The sequence below is a fragment of the Oncorhynchus nerka genome, linkage group LG7 (assembly GCF_034236695.1).
Source record: "Oncorhynchus nerka isolate Pitt River linkage group LG7, Oner_Uvic_2.0, whole genome shotgun sequence".
In the NCBI taxonomy this organism is placed as follows: domain Eukaryota; kingdom Metazoa; phylum Chordata; class Actinopteri; order Salmoniformes; family Salmonidae; genus Oncorhynchus; species Oncorhynchus nerka.
This window is the reverse complement of record NC_088402.1, coordinates 58,676,499-58,696,354: the sequence shown is the minus strand read 5'-3', so window position 1 is coordinate 58,696,354 and position 19,856 is coordinate 58,676,499. Positions and strand designations below refer to the sequence as shown.

The following is a 19,856-nucleotide window of genomic DNA, read 5'->3' as shown; positions in this document are numbered from 1 at the left end:
CTGATTGGTCATAGAGAGGAGGACTGATTGGTCATAGAGAAGAGGACTGATTGGTCATAGAGACGAGGACTGATTGGTCATAGAGACGAGGACTGATTGGTCATAGAGAAGAGGACTGATTGGTCATGGAGAAGAGGATTGATTGGTCATGGAGAAGAGGACTGATTGGTCACGGAGAAGAGGACTGATTGGTCATGGAGATGAGAATGTAGAGGCGCACCTTGGTCTTGTTCTTCTCGTCACAGTCGGGAGAGGGACATTCGCAGTGGGCTTGACCATTGACCTCGTCACACAACGCGCCAAACTTGCAGTCCAGCTCATCACATGAAGTTGGGGCATCGGCACCTGAGATGGGAATGAGGGGTTGAAATCAACTCATGGGGACAATAGATAGGCAGCTATGGCATCCCTGGCCGTTCACTCTAATAGGCTATTCCTGGTCCTAATCATGATGCTCACATTAGCATGTGTGCTTGGCGCTCTTAACTGTCCTTTTATCCTAGTTGATAATTGTCATCATATTTGATATGCACAGCACTACTTCCACATATATAAACACGGGTAGGTTATGCAGATGAATGATCAGTTATGCTTTTTCCATACAGATTCTATTAATGATGTGTCTTTCATATAAAGTAAATATGTGGACTCTTTTCAAGCAATAATAAAAGAAGGATTTGATCTCATTGTCTTGTTTTGGCTGGGCGTCTAATCAGCACTGATCTCCAGTACTTTCACCAAGGAACCTGTTAGAAGCGTTGACACATATCGCCACTGGGTTGCATCAGCAGCAGCATCACCAGCAGCAGCAGGGGCTTGGGCCAAGAATGCTACCCATGATGCTACCCATGCTACCCATAGCATGCTACCCATGCTACCCTCTCTGTGCTGACATAACAGCCGTGCGGAGCACCTCCTCTTGGTTTTCATGTACCCGTTCCATTACCACGCCCCCCTTTTTTCATCTGCCGGTACGCCACAGAGCACCACTGCTGGGCTGGGACTATTGACTTCATTAAGCACTTGACTTCCTGTCGATAGCTGACGGTGGGTCTTAATGAGACAGTGCCAGGTCGGCACAGCAGGCGCTCACCTTCCCTCTCCACCAACTGGAGTTGTGTGTGTCATTGGGCTAAATTAGAATGGAAGAGGGCGAGGGAAACTACTGATAGTGGGCTAAGGTTAAGAATAAATTCTTATTTTACAATGACAAATGACTGGATAAATAGCCAAAATATAAGTGCTTAAATTGATATTTCCCATTCGGATTTGTTTTTCCTTCAGATAACACCATGAACAACGACAGCTATTTTACTGCAGTTGCTTCTACCGTTTCTGCTACTTCAAAATGCTGCTAAAAAAAACGTGGCTTGGACAAAAAAAAACATTGAGTTCATAAATAGGCTGCTGCAAGGCCGCCCCATGGACGAGAGGAGTGACAGGGACTAGACGCTCGCCACGCTTCATCGATGGCGCGGCGAGTCAGCAGGTGGCACGTGTCAGTAAGCGGGGGCTCCACCTTACCTGTGTCGCAGCCGCTCATACCCATCTTGCTGCCGTCGGGGCACACGTTGCACTTCATGCCCTTCACTCCCGTCTTGCAGGAGCACAGGCCTGACATTTGCTCGCAGTCGTCTCTCACCGAGCCCACCGCGTCGCAGTTACACGCTGGAATACAGAGGGTGAGAAAGAGAGATAGAAAGAGAGAAATGATTAGGGAGAAGAAAGGGATGGAGAGAATGGGATGCATAAAATACAGTGAATAAAACCCCATATGTTCATCATAACGAAAGACTACCCACCTAGTCTATCCCTAACACTCTCCAAGATTCTGATTCTCCATTATGCTTTTTAGTTCAGGAATACACACACACTCTCTTTCAAACATACACACAAACACACACACAAACAAACACACACACACACATACAGGCCACCTCAGAAGTGACCCCTTGGTTGATGTAAATCTTGTTCGGGGGCTGGGGTCAGAGATAGTTCAGGCCGAGGCCAGCCAGACAACCCTGGGGCAAGATGGGAGAGGGTAGATGGGCCAACAAGATCACAGAGAGCCACCAGCCCGCAAGGGACAACATCAAAACCCATCATGTTCCTGGAATCAATCTTTTTCCTCCTGCTGAACTCTGCACTGATGTGTGTACTGTTTGCTTGTCCGTGAGTAAGCCTCGGGGGACCAGTGTTGCAGTCAGGAAGCACGCTTTCCCATGTGCTCAAAGGGCACTTTTGGTACTGCAGTTTAGCTGAAGACAAGCCCAAAAGGACCATTTTTATAGACGGCCCCATAGACCCCTTTCTGTGTTCACAAACATTGCCGCATGAGTGCATTTCACACTACTTTTGGATTATAATTGGATTGTAGGGCTCGTATGAATGTCCTGCTTAATATAATGTTTGTGTCATCATGGCAAATCAACTGCATTACACTTCAAAAACACTTCAACCAGTAAAATGGCTCTTTGGCTAGCTTTTGCTAGAGCCTATATTAATGAGAGTTAGCAATCTAGTGAACAACTAACTGCTGCATCCAAAATCATTATTTTGCAAAGATCACAACCAAATGCTATCTAAGTGTGTGTTCAAACAAGAATCAAAACATCATTGTAAGCATACGAGAACCCCAAAAAGTGATTTTGTTTAGAAGTTTAAAAAAATGTAAATGTATCTAAATGTTGAATGGGCACAGATGGCAATGTCTTTCTTACTGCCACCCAGAGTCGCGCGCATCTGTGCGTGACGTCAGTGTCGTGTCCTGGAAAAGGGTTTATAGAAAAGTCCCATTTTAAAATTCCTAAAAAGACACTTTAGTTATCACCTTTGTGCCAAAAATATCAATTGAATAATTCAAGTAATCGTCTTCGAGGCCAATTGTTTTTCCGTCACTCACAGCCGAAGATATTAACATTTTATAGTCATCCAATATTTGTGATGTTTGTGGATGACGTGATGATGCCGTCGCTGCTCGTGCTGCTTCCAACGTGCACTGAGTTCTAGTGTGTAGCCATTATCGGCTCTGTAAAGCAGATGGCAACCACCACCAAATGGTGTATGCGAACGTGAGTGGATTACGTTGAAAACAATGGTCGGCCATCTTGAATGCTGTCTCCAGTTCATATATACCTCAGGTGTAAACCTCACAGGTAAGGCCACAGTGGAGACAGGTAGATAGTTCCTGCTGATGACTGAAAAGCTCTGAGGATCTCATACTGTATTGCCAAATACTCTTTTCACAAGTAGTCACCATCAAAAAGGATTATGCGCGCACACACACACACACACACACAAAGGAATCGAGTCAATGTCTCCATATAGTATAAGCCATCAAGCAGATACTTTAACCCTAAGCGGCTTACAGTATTGCATGCATACATTTTCGTACTACCGGCTCCAGCGGGAAACCTATGAGTTGCAAGCGTCATGGTCTACTAACTCTGCTATACAAGACCATAACTCTTCTGTTTCCTACGTAAGGACAGTTGATGAGAAGAAACGAGATGGAGAAAGAGACAAGACGAAGAGGGTCTCTTACGTGTGCAGCCGCTCAAGTTCTCTGTGACGATGCCGCGGAAGTTCCAGAAGCTTGGATCGCAGCGGTCGCACTTCTGTCCCCCGACGCCGGGCTTACAGGAGCATTGGCCGCTGCCCGGGTCACAAGTCCCCTTGTAGGAGCCGTACGGGTTACACTGGCATGTACCTGGGGGACACACCAATGACATGACTGATTGAATGACTGAATTAATTAGATCATTATGCACAGCTACAACATCAAAGCATCAGCAGACTGTGTCCAGGCTCACCTCTGACCCCTTGTATTATATCCATCACAATGGTATTAACTTATCGACCAGATGCTCACAATCAGCCTATCGTAGCACTTATATAATCTTATTTCCATTGAAACTAAACGTACGAAAGAAAGGTAATCTCAGTGCTATGATACTTCTAGGAAACCCCGCCCAGACCTAGACTTGAATCTGTGTCCATACCTTTAGATATCACTTTATATACAGGTTTTCCTTTTAAAGAATTGTATGCTAGGCTGATTGTGAGCATCTGGTCAATAAGTTAATACCATAGTGATGGATGTAATACAAGGTGTCAGAGGTGAGAGGTCGGATGCCACGTGAGGGGTCGGCACACTTACTGGGGCATCCGGCAAGTCCCACACCAAGGGCCGCCGTCTTGTTGTCACGGCAACAGCCATAGACTGACAGACTGCAGTGTTCCTGCGCTGGCAGCTTTGTCGGAGAGGTGGCCGAAATCGCTGATGAGGGGACGCAACAAACAAGAAAGGAGAAAAAAAAAACTTTTCAGAGTGACAGAAGGCTCTTTTAAAAGGAATTAGAAGACACAATCTCTGAACAACATGCAACTTCTAGTGAACAATGAGTTTTCCCTGGCGGGCCAGGGGTGAAGAAGCTGGCATCTGGCTTCCAGATAACAATTTAATTTTCCCAGTCCTGACAATGGCTCAAAATCAGAGGGAGAATTATGCCATTACCTCCAGTGCAGTGAAAACAAACAATGGTGTTCCTAGTGGATTTGCAACAGCTGACATTTGCCTCTTCCTAGGAGGCCTATTCTCTTCATTTGTTCTCTTGTGAAATTGCAGAGCGCGACACAGCGTCGCTACAAGCTCGCACAAGCATAAAAAAACGAGTCTGCAGCTGAATTTGATGGACTGGGCCAATCTGTGAGTGTATGTGTGTAGTTGTTTTGTCTGTGGGAGCGGCAGAATCCACCGCAACGTGACAGCTCGAAAACCGTATACAACATACCCCAAACAAATATCTCCCCCAACAGCGCACTTGTGTATAAGTGAAACGAGAGAGGTATGGAAGGATAGAAGGAAAAGGGGGGGGGGGGGTGTTGTTCAACGGCCAAGGCAATATATTATTGCTTAAACTCTCTTCAGGCCTTGGATCAAAATGGCCGCTAGTGGTAGAGTTGGGAGGAAGAACTCTCCCCCTCGCTCTCTCTTTCCTTCTTCCTCTCTTGTGTTCCTCATTTGGAGTTTGGAGGCTTCAGATACCGGCCCATAAATCACACTGTTACTGGTGTGGATATGAGCCGAAGCCTAATGGTGATGACTTGCTCTCTCTTTTTCCAGTGCTTTTCCACTCCAGCGATGAGCTTTGGACACAGTTCATTAACTTGCCACTTTTTCAGCGCTCCCACTACTATCTGTTCTGAGCCTATTAGGACAAGAGAGAACTTTTAATTTCATATGTTCTTCAACCTATTGGTTTTCCCTCTACAGTGACCATTGTCTGGCACAATACAGCTCTCTCTGATGTGCGATTATTACTCTGTCTCTCTATCTCAAGGTCTGCTGCTGCCTGGGCTATGTGCTGCGTGTAGCCTTTTCTATTTCTACAAGGGGAGAGTTGAGTGCTCGTGCATGTAGCAACGGTATATAGCGCAGGATCTTTTTAGACGTCATGAAAAACTGGGTCAGTGATTTCAGTTTTCTGATAGAAAAATGCAAAATAGGACAGCTTGAAAGTTCTTTGAGACAGCTGTCAAAGATCAAAGAACTCAGACAGGCATGATGAAACATTTTCCCAGAGACACAACGCGTGAGGTGTTTATAAACCACATAAGACAGTAAAAGAACAACAACACAAGGTCGTGTTGAATTCAAAACCCCCTTTGTCAAGTTAAAGAAGTCAGGAGCTCCCTTGAGTTTTAAGGCTTGGAGGTCAAACCGTGGTCAAAGACACGTTCCTCCATGCATAGCTAATGAAGAAAGGCCCAATGAGATTCCAATTGATCTGAGCTTTTTGGGAAAAGAAGAGGGCCCAGAGCTCACGTACACCAATAGCACTTCACAAGAAAAAAGGGATTGATTCTCTGCGGATGGTGAAGAAGCGTGACAGAAAGCGCCCCAAAGTGGCCAGCTTAGGAAGGACGACTTTACAGGAATGTGAGTGTGAAACCGGGGCGGAGAGTTCTCTCTATCTCTCTCTCTTTCGTTTGCTCCCTTGCTCTTTTTAGGGCCGCAGGGAATCAAACAGGCTGCAGTGATCACACAGAATATCTTATCTGCCCTTTGCTTCGCTCTGGCCTACTACAGAGAGATGATGGTTTACACTGCCAAGGCAGGGACTTAGAATGTAGAGCAAGACGTAGAACAAGGCTTCCCTACTTTTGCCTAGCATCTGTGGTGGCAGTCCAGAGAGAATTTCCTCTGCAATCTACATACTGACAAAGCGAAAACAGGTTTTTTGAAATTTTTGCAAATGTATTAAAAACAAAAACAGAAATATTCTATATATTCTATATATATATATACTTATATAAGTTCAGACCCTTAGCTATGAGACTTGAAATTGAGCTCAGGTTCATCCTGTTTCCATTGATCATCCTTGAGATGTTTCTACAACTTGATTGGCGTCCACCTGTGGTAAATTCAATTGATTGGACATAATTTGGAAAGGCACACACCTGTCTATATAAGTTCCCACAGTTGACAGTTCATGTCAGAGCAAAAATCAAGCCATAAGGTCGAATTAATTGTCCGTAGGGCTCAGAGACAGGATTATATCGAGGCGCAGATTTGGGTAAGGTTACCAAAACATTTATGCACCTTTTACGATCCCCTAAAACACAGTGGCCTCCATCAGGACCTCAGACTGGGGCGAAGGTTAACCTTCCAAAAAGACAATGACCCTAAGCACACAGCCAAGACAGGAGTGGCTTCGGGACAAGTCTCTGAATGTGCTTGAGTGGCCCAGCCAGAGCCTGGATGTGAACCTGATCGAACATCTCTAGAGAGAAATGAAAATAGCTGTGCAGCAACGCTCCTCGTACAACCTGACAGAGCTTGTTTGGATCTGCAGAGAAGATGAGAGAAACTCCACAAATACAGGTGTGACAAGCTTGTAACGTCATACCCAAGAAGACACAAGGCTGTAATCGCTGCCAAAGGTGCTTCAACAAAGTAAAGGATCTGAATACTTACGTAAATACAATATTTTTTAATATTTATAAATGAGCAAAAATGTCTAAAAACCTGTTTTTGCTTTGTCATTATGGGGTATTGTGTGTAGATTGATGAGTAAAAAAACAACAATTTAATCCATATTAGAATAAGGCTGTAACCTAACAGAATGTGGAAAAAGTCAAGGGGTCTACATTAAATCGTTTCCGAAGGCACCTTATGTAGGTATCCAATCGGGGGAGGGAAGCTCTCGCTAGCCAGCTTTGGCGCTGTATTCGATAGGCTACTGTACCAACCAAAGTGGTGTTCAGAAGAAACAACAGGATTTCTAGCCGTTGCTTTATAACAAAGTACTAAGCTGGGTGAATTAAGTACGAGATGGGTTATTACTCTGGCTGATGTTAGATCAGTTATGGTGGGGTGTTCAGGCTGCTCACCTGTACAGGGTCCCTGATTCTGGATCAGCAGGTGCTCTTGCTTTTCACACCTAGCCTTCTTCATTTCACACTCGTTGCTGTAGGTCTTCCCATTTGAGCCACACACCTGAGGAGAATCATAGTCATACTCCGGGCAGCCGAGCGGAAATGGAGGAAAACTCGCCTCCCTGCGGACCTGGCATCCTTTCACTCCCTCCTCTCTACATTTTCCTCTTCTGTCTCTGCTGCTAAAGCCACTTTCTACCACTCTAAAGTCCAAGCATCTGCCTCTAACCCTAGGAAGCTCTTTGCCACCTTCTCCTCCCTCCTGAATCCTCCTCCCCCCCCCCCTCCCTCTCTGCAGATGACTTCGTCAACCATTTTGAAAAGAAGGTCGACGACATCCGATCCTCGTTTGCTAAGTCAAACGACACCGCTGGTTCTGCTCACACTGCCCTACCCTGTGCTCTGACCTCTTTCTCCCCTCTCTCTCCAGATGAAATCTCGCGTCTTGTGACGGCCGGCCACCCAACAACCTGTCCGCTTGACCCTATTCCCTCCTCTCTTCTCCAGACCATTTCCGGAGACCTTCTCCCTTACCTCACCTCGCTCATCAACTCATCCCTGACCGCTGGCTACGTCCCTTCTGTCTTCAAGAGAGCGAGAGTTGCACCCCTTCTGAAAAAACCTACACTCGATCCCTCCGATGTCAACAACTACAGACCAGTATCCCTTCTTTCTTTTCTCTCCAAAACTCTTGAACGTGCCGTCCTTGGCCAGCTCTCCCGCTATCTCTCTCAGAATGACCTTCTTGATCCAAATCAGTCAGGTTTCAAGACTAGTCATTCAACTGAGACTGCTCTTCTCTGTATCACGGAGGCCCTCCGCACTGCTAAAGCTAACTCTCTCTCCTCTGCTCTCATCCTTCTAGACCTATCGGCTGCCTTCGATACTGTGAACCATCAGATCCTCCTCTCCACCCTCTCCGAGTTGGGCATCTCCGGCGCGGCCCACGCTTGATTGCGTCCTACCTGACAGGTCGCTCCTACCAGGTGGCGTGGCGAGAATCTGTCTCCTCACCACGCGCTCTCACCACTGGCGTCCCCCAGGGCTCTGTTCTAGGCCCTCTCCTATTCTCGCTATACACCAAGTCACTTGGCTCTGTCATAACCTCACATGGTCTCTCCTATCATTGCTATGCAGACGACACACAATTAATCTTCTCCTTTCCCCCTTCTGATGACCAGGTGGCGAATCGCATCTCTGCATGTCTGGCAGACATATCAGTGTGGATGACGGATCACCACCTCAAGCTGAACCTCGGCAAGATGGAGCTGCTCTTCCTCCCGGGGAAGGACTGCCCGTTCCATGATCTCGCCATCACGGTTGACAACTCCATTGTGTCCTCCTCCCAGAGCGCTAAGAACCTTGGCGTGATCCTGGACAACACCCTGTTGTTCTCAACTAACATCAAGGCGGTGGCCCGTTCTTGTAGGTTCATGCTCTACAACATCCGCAGAGTACGACCCTGCCTCACACAGGAAGCGGCGCAGGTCCAAATCCAGGCACTTGTCATCTCCCGTCTGGATTACTGCAACTCGCTGTTGGCTGGGCTCCCTGCCTGTGCCATTAAACCCCTACAACTCATCCAGAACGCCGCAGCCCGTCTGGTGTTCAACCTTCCCAAGTTCTCTCACGTCACCCCGCTCCTCCACTCTCTCCACTGGCTTCCAGTTGAAGCTCGCATCCGCTACAAGACCATGGTGCTTGCTTACGGAGCTGTGAGGGGAACGGCACCTCAGTACCTCCAGGCTCTGATCAGGCCCTACACCCAAACAAGGGCACTGCGTTCATCCACCTCTGGCCTGCTCGCCTCCCTACCACTGAGGAAGTACAGTTCCCGCGCAGCCCAGTCAAAACTGTTCGCTGCTCTGGCCCCCCAATGCTGGAACAAACTCCCTCACGACGCCAGGACAGCGGAGTCAATCACCACCTTCCGGAGACACCTGAAACCCCACCTCTTTCAGGAATACCTAGGATAGGATAAAGTAATCCTTCTCACCCCCCTTGAAAGATTTAGATGCACTATTGTAAAGTGGCTGTTCCACTGGATGTCTTAAGGTGAACGCACCAATTTGTAAGTCGCTCTGGATAAGAGCGTCTGCTAAATGACTTAAATGTAAAATGTAAATGTACTCAAATGAATGCTGGAATGTATGAGCGTGTGATTTAATTTCAAAGTTACTCTAAGTACACCAATCCTTTTCAAACTACGTAACATTGAAAGTTCAATCTCAGTCTGAAAATGTTATTGCACAAACATTGACTTTGAATGTAAATGTCAGATGTCATGCATTCATTACCTAGGAATTACCTAGACTTGTGTGAAACTGAAAACCACCTCTATTGCAGTAAAAACCACATACAGGTTTGTGGTTGTTTGTGGAGGGCTAACTTATGGAGGATAAGGCTTACCGGGTTGCGAGGCACGCGATGGCAGTCGAAGTCACAGACACAGCGGTCGTCCTCTGCGTCCTCGTCCCACGATCCTCCAAATGTACGACACCTGTCCTGTTCGCAGCTCTCAATACCTGACCCCGATCCTCCTGAACCACACTCTGCAGAGACCACACACAGAGATCATATTTTAAATTATTATCGGCCCAGCACAGACACACATAAGAAAACTTAACATTTCGATACACACATCTTTGTCGTCCCCCATAAAAATGAAATCTGAGTTCTTGGCAGAGTGTTTATATATTCAGAGTATGCCACCTTTAGGATATTAAAATGTCCTTCACGTTGACGCTGAGATAGAACCAAAGGCGCTGCTGGAAGTACAAGATAATGACCAACCATGGAGAGGACCAGAGATTGACAAAATAAATTAGGCACAACATTGCAGTGCCATCAGTGAGGCATCCTTTACATTTCAATTAAAGCTGAGGATAGTGGGAGGAGGGAAATATTACCCCTTGCATCCCTGCGAGGGGGAATCAATGCGGGGGAATCCATGTGAGAGCCTGTTTCATTGACACAGATTTCCTGATAGGAGGAAGCCTCTAATTATACGGTGTTCCATAAAATCCAATTATCAATCCACTCCAGACTTCGGCAAAAAAAGTAGTTCAGACACTTTTTGTACCTGCGACTGTGAAAGGTAAACTTTCGATTTATTTTAAAACGGTACACTTCACTGGATCAAAGAGGTTTTTGAAAATAGCTCTCCAGAGAGAGTTACAAGAGAGTTCAAAGGACAAACGACAAGCCATTATTATTTCCGAGGATCGGAGACTTATAAAGCTGACACATTGAAAAAACATTTTGGAATACAAACTACATAAAGATATACATACAGATAGAACTCACAAGATAATGGGGGGGAAAAGAATGAGATGGAAATAAGAGTGGACACATCCAGCTTGACTGCAATGATTTATTTAAAATAAACAAAATGAGAAGGAGTTTGACCATGGAGAATGACAGATCCCTTTTAATGTTCTGACAGTTCACTTGTTACACTTGCAAGACTCTTGGGGAGAGGAGAGAGAGGGAGAAGGAATGGGGGAGAGGGAGACAGAGAAGGAGCGAGACCAAAAGAGAGAGAGAGAGAGCAGGAGACAGAGAGGCAGTAGTCCACATGCGGACAGAGGAAAATGGTCAAGTATGAGATAAAGTCATGTTCATTAGTATCAAATCTCTTTATCTTAAAAAGTACCCAATTATGATGTAAATTCTCTCCTGATGATATTATCCAGACCAGTTATAATGCAATCTTATACAACATTAATAAAAAAAAAACGAATAATAATAATAATAAAAATTTAAAAAAATAAATATATATATATATATATACAGTGGGGCAAAAAAGTATTTAGTCAGCCACCAATTGTGCAAGTTCTCCCACTTAAAAAGATGAGAGAGGCCTGTAATTTTCATCATAGATACACTTCAACTATGACAGACAAAATGAGAAAAAAAATCCAGAAAATCACATTGTAGGATTTTTAATGAATTCATTTGCAAATTATGGTGGAAAATAAGTATTTAGTAAATAACAAAAGTTTATCTCAATACTTTGTTATATACAATTCACAAGGTTTTCACACACTGTTGCTGGTATTTTGGCCCATTCCTCCATGCAGATCTCCTCTAGAGCAGTGATGTTTTGGGGCTGTTGCTAGGCAACACGGACTTTCAACTCCCTCCAAAGATTTTCTATGGGGTTGAGATCTGGAGACTGGCTAGGCCACTCCAGGACCTTGAAATGCTTCTTACGAAGCCACTCCTTCGTTGCCCGGGCGGTGTGTTTGGGATCATTGTCATGCTGAAAGACCCAGCCACGTTTCATCTTCAATGCTCTTGCTGATGAAAGGAGGTTTTCACTCAAAATCTCACGATACATGGCCCCATTCATTCTTTCCTTTACACGGATCAGTCGTCCTGGTCCCTTTGCAGAAAAACAGCCCCAAAGCATGATGTTTCCACCCTCATGCTTCACAGTAGGTATGGTGTTCTTTGGATGCAACTCGGTGTTCTTTGGATGCAACTCAGCATTCTTTGTCCTCCAAATACGACGAGTTGAGTTTTTACCAAAAAGTTATATTTTGGTTTCATCTGACCATATGACATTCTCCCAATCTTCTTCTGGATCATCCAAATGCTCTCTAGCAAACTTCAGACGGGCCTGGACATGTACTGGCTTAAGCAAGGGAACACATCTGGCACTGCAGGATTTGAGTCCCTGGCGGCGTAGTGTGTTACTGATGGTAGGCTTTGTTACGTTGGTCCCAGCTCTCTACAGGTCATTCACTAGGTCCCCCCGTGTGGTTCTGGGATTTTTGCTCACCGTTCTTGTGATCATTTTGACCCCACGGGGTGAGATCTTGCGTGGAGCCCCAGATCGAGGGAGATTATCAGTGGTCTTGTATGTCTTCCATTTCCTAATAATTGCTCCCACAGTTGATTTATTCAAACCAAGCTGCTTACCTATAAGGTGAACGCACCAATTTGTAAGTCGCTCTGGATAAGAGCGTCTGCTAAATGACTTAAATGTAAATGTAAATGTATTGCAGATTCAGTCTTCTCAGCCTGGTGCAGGTCTACAATTTTGTTTCTGGTGTCCTTTGACAGCTCTTTGGTCTTGGCCATAGTGGAGTTTGGAGTGTGACTGTTTGAGGTTGTGGACAGGTGTCTTTTATACTGATAACAAGTTCAAACAGGTGCCATTAATACAGGTAACGAGTGGAGGACAGAGGAGCCTCTTAAAGAAGAAGTTACAGGTCTGTGAGAGCCAGAAATCTTGCTTGTTTGTAGGTGACCAAATACTTATTTTCCACCATAATTTGCAAATAAATTCATTAAAAAGCCTACAATGTGATTTTCTGGATTTTTTTTTTCTCATTTTGTCTGTCATAGTTGAAGTGTACCTATGATGAAAATTACAGGCCACTCTCATCTTTTTAAGTGGGAGAACTTGCACAATCGGTGGCTGACTAAATACTGTTTTGCCCCACTGTATATATGTACTAGACTCAGTTCCATCTGTATTGACGGGCTGCTTTAGCAAGGCCCCCGCTGGCCCTAATGGGGAAATCGATGTTGTAGTCCTGGAAGTGCCACTTAGCATAACCTATCTTCTTAAGTGGATTATGGGGCAGGTCACACTGTAGCGGGGCGCTGCTGGGTCCAGAGGAGCAGCAGTCCGTCTCATTGTCCTGATATGGGTCATCACCAATGGGCTCTGACAGGCTCGAGGGGTCGATACAGTGGAAGGGCATTCACTTCATTAGGCCCACGCACATTGAACAATGGAGGAACTCCAGAGGCCGGGAGTATTAAGGAGAATACACATCAAACTCAAGACAAAGACTGTCTTCTTTTTTTTTTTTTTACAATACCAAGGGTTCCCAAACTATTTCACTCAGGCATTAGGGAACATCCTGCGCCCCACTTTCGCGTGCCCGCCACATCTCTTTCTATGGGTACAAGCACTGTCCACAACACAAACTGCTCACACCCATCTTGTTGGCAGAGAAGAACATTTTGCAGGTTTAAAGCTAATTCTCTTTCAATTCTATACATTTTTCCATGTCTAATGTGTATTCATGTGATAGTTGAGTGACTAAAACATTACAACAAAATCTATGGGCTAAAAAACATAGCTAAAAACGTTAGCTGACCTTGGCTAGTTGATCTGGACATTTCTGACAAGTTTTAAATTGCTCTCTAAATAGCTCTCTGCCGACCCCTCAGTTTGGGAATCACTGCTGTACACAACAATTAAACCCGAATCCAATTGTTCATTTTCGCAATCAATGTGACTGCGGTAAATGGACACGATAGAAAGGTATTGTAAAATGGATTTGATACGACTATATGAGAGGCCATTTTGTGAGTGTTCTAAAGCTGTGACGGCGCAATGCAAAATGTCTGTCAGTGCCATATGATGAGCGAACACGGTATCTGATCCCAGACAGCGACATGCCATGATGCCGGGTTCCAATGCAAAGGCACAAGTCAACTGACCCCAGAGCAGCTGTTAAATAAACAAGGCCCTGGCTTGCCTGGCCACCTGAGTCCATTTATGCAAACTCAGCAGGAGAAGGGAAACGTGGGAGTGAGCCAAGTGAGCATTCGCCACCCAATTAATATTCCGCTCATGCACCCCTGACTCAAAGAATAAATAAATATAAAAGGGAAAAAAGAAGAACTAAGACATTGAGTAAATAAAAGTGAAGGGAGGGAGGGGGCACTAATTAGCTGTTGGTTTTTGATGTGGCAGCCACCCGCACTGCCTATGAACCTTTCAATTAGCAGGGAAGATGTCTGCATCAGCTATTCTCTCAGCGCCCGTGTCTGTCTGCTACTTTTACTCAATCATGTCATAACCAGAGTCCATTTAACCAAGGAATCTCCGTTAAGTTGAGCAAATACAGAAGGGCGGAGACTCTGGAGAGAGGAAGAAAAAAAACAGCCGATTTTCGTATTTCCTTTTTTAAAGAGAAGAGCGAGAAATTGTGTGAGGGAATAAAACTGATAGAAGCAATGGAGGAGAAAATGTGTGCTTCTTTTATAGCATGAAGTGATGACCCGATGGAGGGAGGAAGCAGAGAGGATGAGGGTGGATAATTGTTGGGAAGCTAGAGAAAGGGGTGTGTATCGGTTCTGAATAATGTGGCCCAGAGTCACCTCAGTACTATCAATATTTGTATTTGTATTTATCAGGGCCAGGAAACACTCCTGTCAGTAAAAAAACACCATACCAATAGCATGACCTGTGTGAATGTCAACATTACCATTGGTCATCTGTCACAAATCCCATGTCCGTGTGTGTGTCAGTGAAGTGCAGTCAGGGTAGGCAGTTGCTATCTGTGCACATCTTTTGTATTCTAATGTTTTTTCTCAATGATTCTGGTGGTTATTATGCAAACAAATTCCAAATGTGCTAAAACAGAACCAAAATCTCAGGAAAGGTGCCATGCCTTCCTTTCCATTCATATTGTTGACCCGCCAGGCCATTAATGAAGAGGGTCAGCATAGACGTCGCTGCTTTGCCTAGCTTGAAGTAGCTTCATTCGTTGCATTGAGACGATTTCATATTTTGCACATCCGTATTGCCTTAACATGTGGTGTGGGTAAACCTGTGGTAAACTCTACACATTTGGGCATGTCAACATAATTTGGTGCTCGCATCCCTTGAACTGAACGAAGCTAGCTAGCTCGCAAAAACAACCTGACAAATGGACACTATACTGCACATCAAATCATTTCCCAAGTTGGAATAATGTTACACGCCGTTTGGAGGGTTCGAAGAGTGGAACGTCAACTACAAGGAAAGTTAAGACCAGACAGAGCCAGCATACAGGAACTCTACAAGACGTGATGTTATTAATGAAAGGCAACCACCATCTCCCTCACTGCTATCTGTTGGGCAGGCTAACAGTGACTACTGGACAGTCCACTTGTCTGAAACGTCATTACCAATTAATGCTTTTTACCCAGACTTATACACGTCTTGGAAATGTACTTTTGCTTTGTGGACGTAATGGGAATGGGGCTTCTCCTGCCACTCAATGCAGGCCCTAATCTTGTCATCTACAAAATGGATGCGACTAAACTACGACAATTCTACGTGTGTGGCTGCATGGGGGCACACTCCTGCTGAAGGATTCTGCTCCCCGACCGGCTGGATGTACAGTAGCTGCCTACCTGTGTGCTGCGTGGGAAAACTGTGCTACCAGCTACTGTTTGTGTGTGTGACTTTTTGTGTCAGTGTGAAAATGGAACCAAAGGAGGCTTTGGGGATGCGTCTCCCACCTGTCTGTGGGCCTGCTGTGTGCCTGCAGAATAAAACTATGGACATGGGTCCAATGCTGTCACCGAGAGGTTTACCCTGACGGTCAGACAAATGAAATGAATTTACTAGTACAGTAGGCCTAAATGCATTTCACATTCAATTTGCAGGTTAGGCTACTGTTGAATGAACATGAGAATAGACAACATCCCTTTGATGCATTTGATTGATCAAGCTAGAATTTTGGGGGATGAGACACCATTTTTTTTTTATACACAAAAAAAGTATGTGGACACCTGCTTGTCGAACATCTCTTTCCAAAATCATGGGCATTAATATGGAGTTGGTCCCCACTTTGCTGCTACGACAGCCTCCACTCTTCTGGGAAGGCTTTCCACTAGATGTTGGAACATTGCTGCAGGGACTTACATCCATTCAGCCACAAGAGCATTAGTGAGCTCGGGTACTGATCTTGGGGGATTAGGCCTGGCTTGCAGTCGGAGTTCCAATTAATTCCAAAGGTGTTCAATGGGATTGAGGTCAGGGCTCTGTGCAGGCCAGTCAAGTTCTTCTACACTGATCTAAACAAACCATTTCTGTATGGACCTCGCTTGCTGCACGGGGGCATTGCCATGCTGAAACAGGAAAGGGCCTTCCCCAAACTGTTGCCACAAAGTTGAAAGCACAGAATTGTCTAGTATGTCATTGTATGCTGTAGCGTTAATATTTCCCTTCACTGGAACTAAGGGCGTAGCCTGAACCATGAAAAACTGATGGTGAAGTGGGATTCATCACTCCAGAGAGTCCAATGGCGTTGAAAGTCACTGAGGTCTTCAGTAAGGCCATTCTACTGCCAGACTGTTTGTCTATGGAGATTGCATGGCTGTGTGCTAATTGGTATTTCCATTTGGTGAAGTTTTTTGTCCATTTTGGTTAATAGCCTATGTCACTCTGGTTGTTGGAGCGATCTGTTGATTGGTGAACTTGGGCTTCATCAAAGTTTATTTGTGAGTAAATCAGGCTTTGATAATAGCCCATGCCTTCCCAGCCACTGACCTCACCGCACGTCACCGGTGTGTTTGTGTGTGTATTTGTGTGTGTGTGTGTGTGTGTTTAGCAGTTTCTGGAGTTTATTAGGAAGGTATCGAAAACAGCGTGGCTTTGGTAGGTCCAAACACGCAGGTGGCTTGTTGCTCGACACTTTCCCTGTTTGTTTTCGCTTCATTTGCCAGCCCCTCAGACAGTCAGTCTGCTGTTGAAGGATGTGACAACGCGTTAGTCCAAATAAACCCTCCCGACATAAAGAAAGATTGAGCAGTAGGGAGCTCAGAAAAGAGAGAAAGGGAGCGGAGAAGGTTTCTTAGCAGGATAGGTAGCGATAGATGGATAGATAGGACAAAAAGCCACTGATCAGCTTTTGATGAGCTCTTCTCCACCCACCCATCTCCTCTCTGTCGTTCTCTCTCGATATGTATTGGGTAGTGGATAGTGCATTGACTCTGCCGTGTGATATTTTCACCCATAATCCTGTTTAGTAAATGTGTATTCAATTAAAACCGGCCTGGGCCCCAAGGTGATGCACTACGCTCCCCCGCCACTTTGTCAGTGTCGACAAAGGAGCTGAGCCTGGGCCTACCCGAGTGTGAAATTAAACAGGTGATAGATACCCCCAGTACAGAACACTGTCATTTTTCATTACCCTAAATAAAAAGGGGGGAAAACGCTTACATTTCACCCTGTGACAAATGAATATGGTTTTTAAGTCAGGTCTAAATAAACAAATAAATTGTTCAATTGGCCTGGAGTTGGAGGAGTCTACCAGCACTGTAGACGAGAGAGTGGTGGGTAGGGGTTGTACTGTAGGCAAGTGCCGAGGGGAAAGGTTGCAGTCGGTTCAATAGGTTGTGATAGGTCAATATATTGACTAGTCCAATGATATAATAGGGTTGGGTCAATTTGATGCACAGGGTTTTAAAGACTTAATTAAAAAAAAGAACAACATGCTTTTAAAGACGTATAAATTGGAGTTTGTATACCGAAGAAAGTCGTTTTTCAATCAAGATTTTCCCAAAACATTGGAGGAAAATTCTAACCCTGTTCCTGTTCAAAATATTAAGCTACTACAGCTACCCCATTAAGAATGTCCTAGCTTTTAGCAGTGGGGGGTTGTGCGTCCGTTATCTACTAGAGGGGAAGAGGAATGGTGACAAGGCGTGGAACAAAAAGAAAACTGGACCCGTGTCCCCTGGGGGAGGTTTATCGATCGGACCCGATCCCATCTCTGAAAGCAATGTGATCTTTATGTCAAGAGACAATGCTAGTTTGATGGAGAGAGGGCAACATGGTGAGACAATAGGGATGGGAGGGGGTGAGACAGAGAAAATAAAATAAAACATGTTTCTTTTGTTACTGGCTGATGGCTTTCTGGGAACTCAAATGAGCAAGCGAGGGAGAAAAACAGGGGGTTGTATGCTACCAGAGAGGGAGAGAAAGTGAGAGAGATGGAAGTTGGAGAGACATTGCAATAGAGAGAACAAGTGAGAGAAACATGGAGGGGAAGAGAAAGAGGAGCTAGAGAGAGGAGAGAAGAAAGAGGAGAGAGAGGAAAGAGAGGAGAGAGAGGAGAGAGAAAGATGAGAGAGAGGAGCGAGAGGGGAAAGAAGAGAAAGAGAGAAGAGAGTGAGGAGAGAGAGAGAAGAGAAAGAGTAGAGAAAGAGAGGAGAGAGAGAGAAGAGAAAGAGTAGAGAAAGAGAGGAGAGAGAGAGGAGAAAGAGGAGCGAGAAAAAAGAGAGAGAGAGAGAGAGAGAGTGAGAGTGAGTCACCGGGCTTCACAAATAGATAAATGCCCTTGGGGCGCTATAGAGGAGAGCATCTTTGCCCACTGCCAGACAGCGATATGGGACACATAGTGAAAGTGTGTGAGTGTATGTGTGTGTATATACTGTTTACTACATGTGCAGTGTGTGCGTATAATGATTATATAGGGCACAGTGTGTGTGTGTGTGTGTTTGAATGTGCGTGTGGTGTCCGAGCGTATGTGTATATAGTATGTGTGGAGTGTGTGCGTATAATGATGATACGGGGCACAGTGTGTGTGTGTGTGTATGTGTATTAAATCTGCAGTGTGTTTTATATGTGCATTTCTTTATGGTCCACATACAAAAGGTTATTCGACTCAGTCAATGAGTTCAATTGAACGAAACCAGCCGGGCGTTAAGAGCTGGCAGACAGAGCTGGCAGACAGAGCTGGCAGATAGAACTGGCCGTATACAGTAGAGTAGACAACGACACAGTGAGAAAGGGAAAGAACAGACACTGGGATGGTAGAGGAAAATTATCATTCATGAATACTCTCACCCCTTTACCCCACCCTCTTTCTGTCCGTCTCTCAGTCTCTCTCTCTCTTTCGCTACCCCTCCCTCCATCTCTCTCTCTTCCCCCTCTCCATCTCTCCTGACTCCCCACTTCTCCCTACCCCTCTCCATCGCTCTCATCATCTCGCCCTCTATGTCTCCTGCTGGCAGGTGAAACCTGCTCTGTTGTTCATCCGTCCTCAGACGATGACGACAGTTTCGGCGACGGTGACTTCGTCTGGCCACAAGGGACTATTGCTGACATCATCTGCATGACAACCGTACGGTGACAAAGATACCCAGAGAGAGAGAGCTAATTGTCAGGGTAGAGACTGGTACCGTGCCAGTAGGAGAGGAGAGCAGCTCCACAAAGGACTTGTGTAAACTAGGCTGCCACTTGTGAAGCAAATCATGATTAAAAATGCACTGTGTGCCTCGTGGTTGAGAGTTCCTCTGCCCTATCAGTGGTATCTAATTCCTACCTTCGTCGCAGCTGCCAGGCTTGGCCGCCTCAATCTTCTTTTTGAGGACGCAGGAGGCCACGCCCAGCTCGCAGGTGTTGTCGTAGGTGAAGCCGTCGCTGCCGCACACTGGCGAGAAGGCCTGGCCCTGGCATTGCGGGCACTCGCACTTGTTCTGGACGCAGCGGGCCCCCCAGGCACACACGGCGCTACCGCACGTCTCTGCAAATGCACACACACAAACAAATGGACAATCGCGCAAGCACGCACGCACACACACACACACACACACACACACGCAGGGTGTTTCAGCAACTATTGATTGGAATCTTGTAAAAGGAATATGCTTGCTAAAATACAATAGTGAGA

At 45.5% G+C, this 19,856-nt stretch overlaps 1 protein-coding gene across 1 annotated transcript in view; it reads right to left on the bottom strand.

The window, feature by feature from the left end:
• The window catches only part of LOC115132061 (agrin), a 291,320-nt gene that overhangs the window by 41,486 nt on the left and 229,978 nt on the right, over positions 1-19,856 (bottom strand). The window contains 7 exon segments of the mRNA XM_029664281.2: positions 221-345; positions 1,525-1,668; positions 3,545-3,709; positions 4,160-4,279; positions 7,396-7,501; positions 9,850-9,992; positions 19,509-19,709. Coding sequence (XP_029520141.2) covers positions 221-345; positions 1,525-1,668; positions 3,545-3,709; positions 4,160-4,279; positions 7,396-7,501; positions 9,850-9,992; positions 19,509-19,709 — 1,004 coding nt within the window.